Raw genomic sequence first — 7,028 nt, forward strand, 5'->3', positions numbered from 1 at the left:
CTCGCTCTCTCTCGCTCTCTCTCTCTCTCCTCCCTCCCTCTCTCTCTCTCTCCCTCCCTCCCTCTCTCTCGTTCCTCCTCACCCCCCTCAAAACAAGCTTCAGACAGAAGATAATGGTCTGAAACTGAAACCACTGTGCACAAATAGTACAGATCCATATGATCTCCTGTGTGTGTCTCCACTGTGTGTGTGCATACGGAGAACCATCACCACCAACCTATGAGAGGGACACTATGGTTGGTTCCTATGCATTCAGATTACAGAGATGACTGTCTCTGTATTGGCCTGCATAGGGAGGAGCTATGTTACTATGGTTACTTATGCTTCATCCCAAACACAACACGTTGTTTGGTTTTTATTCATCCAGAATATGAGGATAATAAACTCATAGTTACAGAACTGTCTGTTTGGTGGCCTGCTTCAGTTGATGGGCCTATCATTTACATTACATTTACATTTTTGGCATTCAGCAATGTAGCGCCTAACTGTCGTATTGCTTGTTTGATAGGGACATCAGACAGATACAAGCTAAAACATTCCCATATTGGATTATAAAGACACAGATGCACCTTTATACTTGATATTTCACTATCATTTCCAGCACTTGTCCCCATAAATAGTACTGGTCAGGGCGCATTGGCACGTCCATCGTTGCTGAGCATGAGTCACAGATGGGACATTCTGCATGGTATCACATGAGAGGAGATAAACCAGGCATTTAAACAGCTTTTTCCACTACAGGTTTGGAATGTGACCAGCCTGCCTACAAGGTTTGGAACGCATCCAGGCTGCCTACAGGTTTGGAACGTGTCCAGGCTGCCTACAGATTTGGAATGCGTCCAGCCTCCCTGCAGTGCAGCATGGTGCAACGTTGAGTCCAAACAAGCCTAGAGCTCCTAGCTGCCCTGTGAAGCACCTACAGTAGCCTTTGAAGCTCATATCTACGATCTAAACCTCCTAGAGACTCTTAAACTCTTAACATCCCTCTGAGGCTCCTAGCTTACATCTGAGGCTCCTAGCTAGACTCTTAAACTCTTAACAACACTCTGAAGCTCCTAGCTAGCATCTAAAAGCTCCTAGCTAGCCTTTGTAGCACCTACTATGAATGGACTTTATTGTCATTGCTACAGTACAGGTACCAAACTACCATCTAAGGGTGCGTTCGTAAATTCGCTCTGCGAGCACACTGGGTCCAACATCGTAAAGGGACCAATTGATTGATTGGTTGATTGGACAAGAAGCATTCCATGAGTGCTGATCAGATTCCAGAGCGAATATACGAACACAGCCTAAAGCTCCTAACTAGACTCTTAGGGTGTGTTCTCACTAGAACATTTGCTTCACTTGGAATCCAAGTTTAGGATAAAATTCGCTTTGCTCTGCGTCGTTTGGAGCTGTGAGAACGTGCATTCGAAGTCGCTCCCGGAGCAAACCACCAACGCATGCTCCGCTTGAAAAGGGTGGTTTCGCTCTGATTAGAAACGACGCATCGAGGCTGTCCATAGGAAAACAACAGCACATGCGTGTTGATCTGGATAAGAGCGGGACAAACGGGCAATTTTCAATTTTTCTGACCAATTAACTACCACGTCTGTTGCTTCGATTGCGTATGTTACTTTGTTTACATAAAGGGCTGTGAGAACGCAAATCAGAGAAATAATTCATGCAACAATGTTGCAATCTCATCCACTTGCTCCTGGCCATGATTCGGATTTTCCTGCGAGAACATGACCTTAAACTCCTAACGACCCTCTGAATCTCCTAGCTAGCATTGAGCACCTAACCACCCTCTGAAGAACCAGGTTTCCTCTGAAACACCTACAGTACAGTAGCTTGCATCTGTAGTGCCTAACTACCCTCTGAAAATAGCTAGCCTCTGTAGCACCTAGCTAGCCTCTGAATGACTCCACTACCTCATAACCTACGCCATTACAGTAGAGTGGGAACACTGGGCCTTAACTGTAATGTACTTCAGGTCTACTGTTTCAACTGGTTGGTACCTGTGGTAAGAATGTGGCTACATTTAGTGGGATTTACTTCAGAGAATTCACCACAACTGATCACTACCTGGTATCAAATGCTGCCTGTGGCGCTTCCCAAAAGAAGCAAGCAGGTTCTGCATAATGTTATTATTGTGTTATATTACAATGCCATTTCTTTACGGTAAAATGGAGTGCTGCAGAGGTAACTACACTGGTATGAGGGCACTGAGGAATACACAGACCCTCCTATCCCGTCATCCTCCGACACTGACTTAACTACATCTGAACATGCTAAAATGTCCAGACCCCTGCAGACTAGGCCAGGCCAGACCAGACCAGGTCCCTCCAGCCCCCTGAAAACGAGGCCAGACCAGCAACATCCTTTGTGTTTTAGCTGGTCATGACGGGGAGACGGCGGATACATAAAGGTGACTGAGCACAGAGAGGTGGAGAGAGAGGGAGGGGGGAGAGAGACTGAGAGAGAGTGAGAGAGAGGTGGGGAGGAAGAGAGCTAGAGAGAGATCGGGGGTAGAGATAGAGAAAGATTGAGAGAGAGAGAGAGGTGGGGAGGGAAAGAGAGAGGAAGAGAGAGAGAGAGGGGGGGTAGAGATAGAGAAAGATTGAGAGAGAGAGAGAGAGAGAGAGGTGGGGAGGGAAAGAGAGAGGAAGAGAGAGAGAGAGGAAGAGAGAGAGACTAGATGTGACCATTTCATCTTCATTACAGAGCACTTGGGCTTGGCGTGTCATCAGCAGCAGCCCGACCAAGCCTTACCATGAGCCCTTTAGCTAATGTGATGATGCTAGCATTGTGTCCAGGGCGGTGGGCACACAGGCCTATTAAGTGTCAGTAGTAAAGCCTTTCTCTTAAAACTGCAAGCACCCCCCTGGGGCCCATACACACTAGCCTCTTTACATGTTGACAGGCCGCTATACAGGCTGCTTATGGGACAGGAAAATGACTGCGATCGTATTACCACAGGTACTGTGGTCACTTATTATGGTGGCATTACACTAGCAACATGGCCTCCCACCAACACACTGGGGACGGGACATGCAAATACACACCCACACAGTCAGTGCCTAGTACTGATCCACACACAAGGAATAACTATAACTAATATATAATATTACAATAACTAATAACCACATAGTCAGTACCTAGTATTTATCCACAAACATGGAATAACTATAGCTAATATATAATATAACAATAACTAATATATAATATAACAATAACTAATATATAATATAACAATAACTAATATATAATACTACAATAACTAATAACCACACAGTCAGTGCCTAGTACTTATCCATACACATGGAATACCGATAAGTTATAACTAATATATAATATTATAAAAAATGATATATAATATAACAATAAGCCAATATATGGAATATGAATAACTAATATACACATAGTCAGTACCTAATTAATAAACATAGGCTATAATATTATATAATTATGTATATCATATTTATATCATTTATATATTCAAAACCAAATTTCAACTAAAATGTTTAAAACATCAATAAATGCCTTTCTAGTATCTCTTGTACATGGTCCTTACATGTGAGGAGATATTACTGGGTTCATATCCCTGGCCTGGACTACTGTTCTTTGAAGACATCATACCGTGACGTTAGAATTATAAGGTTCTATCTCCATTTTTGTCAAAATTGAGTTCTTTACATAATCTGATCCATTAGGTGTGTATTAATGCCTGTGTGGTGTTATTTTTTAAATGTTGACATTTTTGAGTTAGTAATTAATAAAATACAAAGGTTCCATCTCACAAAACATAATGGAATGTCAAAACTTTGACGCTCAATATCTCTGAACTACCCTAAACGGAGATAGAACCTTCTCATTCTAAGCTCACGATACTGTGTGCGTTGGAGAAAGCCAGCTAGCCAGTTCACGGTGTTAAACGGACATTGTTTGCTTGTGCATTGCATCTATTGCTGGTATCAGTAGCTGACCCAGAAGCTGTGTCAACTGAAGCTGGAGGCTGAAGCTCTGAGGCTGTGAGGCCCTGGCCTGGACACACCACCACCCTCTCTGCTCGCCCGTCCTCTCGTGTTACACATGAAGCACTGGGGTCACTGCCGTGGAGCTAACCACATCAATCAGGAGCTAATGGTATTCTCATGTCCAGAGAGGGGGAACGTACCAGGGGAGGCTGGAGGAGGTAGAAATCGGAGGACGAGGCTCATTGTGATATATGGAGTGGAATCAGGAATGGAATGGGATGAGGAATGGTATCAAACACAACGTGAGCCTGTCCTTCGATTCCTTACATTCCTTGTATTACAATGAGCCTGTCCTCTGATTTCTGCCTCCACCGGCCTCCCCTGGAACATACAGTATACTGAAATAACATCTGTAACAGTGTGTGTGTGTGTGTGTGTGTGTGTGTGTGTGTGTGTGTGTGTGTGTGTGTGTGTGTGTGTGTGTGTGTGTGTGTGTGTGTGTGTGTGTGTGTGTGTGTGTGTGTGTGTGTGTGTGTGTGTGTGTGTGTGTGTGTGTGTGTGTGTGTGGGTGGGTGTGCGCATGGACGGATCTACCATGGAGGCATTCTAGTCACATGCCTAGGGCCTCCTGGCCACTAGGGGGCCCAGACAAAGAGGGGTAATGAACATAAACAGACTAAATAATGTATAATAATAAATAAAGATATTTTTACAAATATTTTTTCAATATAAAAATCTGATCTAAAACTTTATTTCATTTGGAAATACGACGGTCTTCGCATTTTGATGGCGTTTGACGTGAGTTTCATGTCACAACAAGTCACAACTGTTCAAAGGTGGGAGGCGCGACACGAGTAAAGCTGAGATGGACAGTGAAGAGGACGGGTCAGGACAGTGGACAAATGTCCAGGTGTCTTTTAAGCCTTTGGGGTGAAGAGTCCATGCAAGCGAAAATACATGGTTTGTACAGAAACAAAGCAGTGTTTACTGTCTGTCGTTTGCGTCCATGTCGGCTGTCAGTGTACTTTTGTTTCCGGTAACCAAACCCTCATGTACGCATGTGCTTACACTGTTTCAAGTGTAAGCAGTGTAAGCACAGGTATCGGATATGGGCACTAAATCGGAACTAGGCATTACGACATGCGGTGTAAATACAGCCTTAGTAGCTTTTCGGCTTCATTCAAAGTCTATACAACTTTTTCTCAGCTTCGACACAGAGGTGGGATATTTTAACAACCCACCTCACAAAGTGTGAAGTCTGACGCTAAAGAGCCTTTCTGCTAAAAGGTGGTCTGTGAGAGCTGACGCAATGAAGGCTCTGAGATTTAGCTACAAAGCTATTCAAGATGCGTTGAATCAAATCAAAGTTGATCATGGAACCCCCCAAAGCTGCGTGACAATATGAGGCGTGTCAATTAAGAACAGTAATGGGCACCCTTGAAACTGCAGGAATTGCAAAGAAGCATATCAAAATGTGGAGGAGAAATTTGGTTTCCTTACAAAAGCCAAATCACTGGACCTCGGAGAAATGCGTGCAGCGACACACAATCTGAAGGAAATATACCCACATGATCTTGAGGAGGACTTTACAGCAGAGTTTTGACATTTCAACTCAATGGTGAAAAATGAACAGATCAGTCATGGACTGACAGTCACATAAGACAGTCAGAGTTAGGAGAAGGTCAGGAGAAAGCATCTGAAGGACTAAAGAAAGACATTCAAATGTAATGTAAAATGCATATGAATAAAATGTAGAATATGGAGCTATAAATAGATAAGCTAAAATATATACAGTACCTAAACTATAACTAAATGAATGAGCATAAAAATCATGTGGCAGTTAAAAGTCATTTTGATTGTTTACCAAAATACAGTCTGCCTAGTGATATCTATCCATTTAATCCTTCACTGTGTGTGTGTGTGTGTGTGTGTGTGTGAGTTCCCTCCACATCATGCATAGCTGCCTCACGCATGGCTGCTGATAACAGAGTGTGTGTGTGTGTGTGTGTGTTTGTGTGTGTGTGTGTTTCCCCCACATCCTCACGCATAGCTGCAGATAATAGCGTGTATGCGTGTATGCGTGTGTGTGTATGCGTGTGTGTGTGTGTATGTGTGTGTGTGTGTGTGTGTGTGTGTGTAGCTGCAGATGACAGACCAGCACGTGGAATAAAACCTCTACCTTGTTGCCCTGGAGACATGCTCTCTAATAACACCACTGCTGGTAGGCAGAGAGGTCTGTGTGTGTGTGTGTGTGTGTGTGTGTGTGTGTGTGTGTGTGTGCACACGGACTAGTAGGAGGGGGGTGGGGGGTGGGTGGAGCCTGGGGGGTTTGGTCTTTAAAGATGGCATGAGCGATTTCAATGCATACTAAACGGGGCATATCTCTCCGAGAGGCATTCTCAGATGTCATTCATACAGTACGCCTCCCTCCATCACTCCCTCCCTCCCTCATTCTCACACACCAGGACTCCCCGCTTGCCTCGTCTAGCGGTCACCCTCTTCCCCATACAGTGCGTGTTTCTAACATATACATCACAGCGTAAAAAAAACAACACGTGAAAAAAAAAAACACATATAGAGCAGACTCACCTTCCGTAGGGTGGGTCTTCAGCCGCGAGCACAGCCCCTCCATGTCCCCGTAGTCCTCCTGGATCTTAACCACCGCCTCGGGGCCTCGGAGCTCCATGAGGGAGCGCAGCTCCATGACGGAGCATCCGTAGCCTCCTTCATGGTTGCTCTCCTCACTTCTTTGGTTCTTGGCATAAAAATCGCTATTCGTCAAGTCCCCCATGGTGACGGTATACACCGGTATTGCTCAAGGGCTCGATCGTAAGAAGAAGAAGAAGAAGATGAAACACCTGTGTTTTTTTCTTCTTCTTTTTTCTTGAGGTGAAATAATTCTCAGATCACCTCAGAAATAATACAAATTTTTAAAAAAACAACAAAAAACAGAACGACTTTGTCCACTGTCCCGTCCGTCGGCCGGTGTGTGGAGGGAGGGAAACTAAAAAAGACCACCGACCCGATTACTTAGATCTCTGGGTCAGAGCGATGCTGCAGTGAACGGAG

The 7,028-nt window shown here is 44.4% G+C and overlaps 1 protein-coding gene across 13 annotated transcripts in view; it reads right to left on the bottom strand.

Moving 5' to 3' along the window:
• atp2b2 (ATPase plasma membrane Ca2+ transporting 2) overlaps nt 1-6,750 on the bottom strand; it is a gene marked incomplete at both ends in the record, with an annotated part of 71,301 nt that extends 64,551 nt beyond the window's left edge. For all 13 annotated transcript variants that reach the window (XM_080545494.1, XM_080545492.1, XM_080545493.1 and 10 more), the window contains one exon: nt 6,549-6,750. In XM_080545494.1, coding sequence (XP_080401620.1) covers nt 6,549-6,750 — 202 coding nt within the window. The remainder of the gene's footprint in view (nt 1-6,548) is intronic.
• Nucleotides 6,751-7,028: the final 278 nt, after the last annotated feature.

Source organism: Nansenia antarctica, assembly GCF_963989245.1.
Source record: "Nansenia antarctica genome assembly, chromosome: 15".
Taxonomy (NCBI): Eukaryota; Metazoa; Chordata; class Actinopteri; order Argentiniformes; family Microstomatidae; genus Nansenia; species Nansenia antarctica.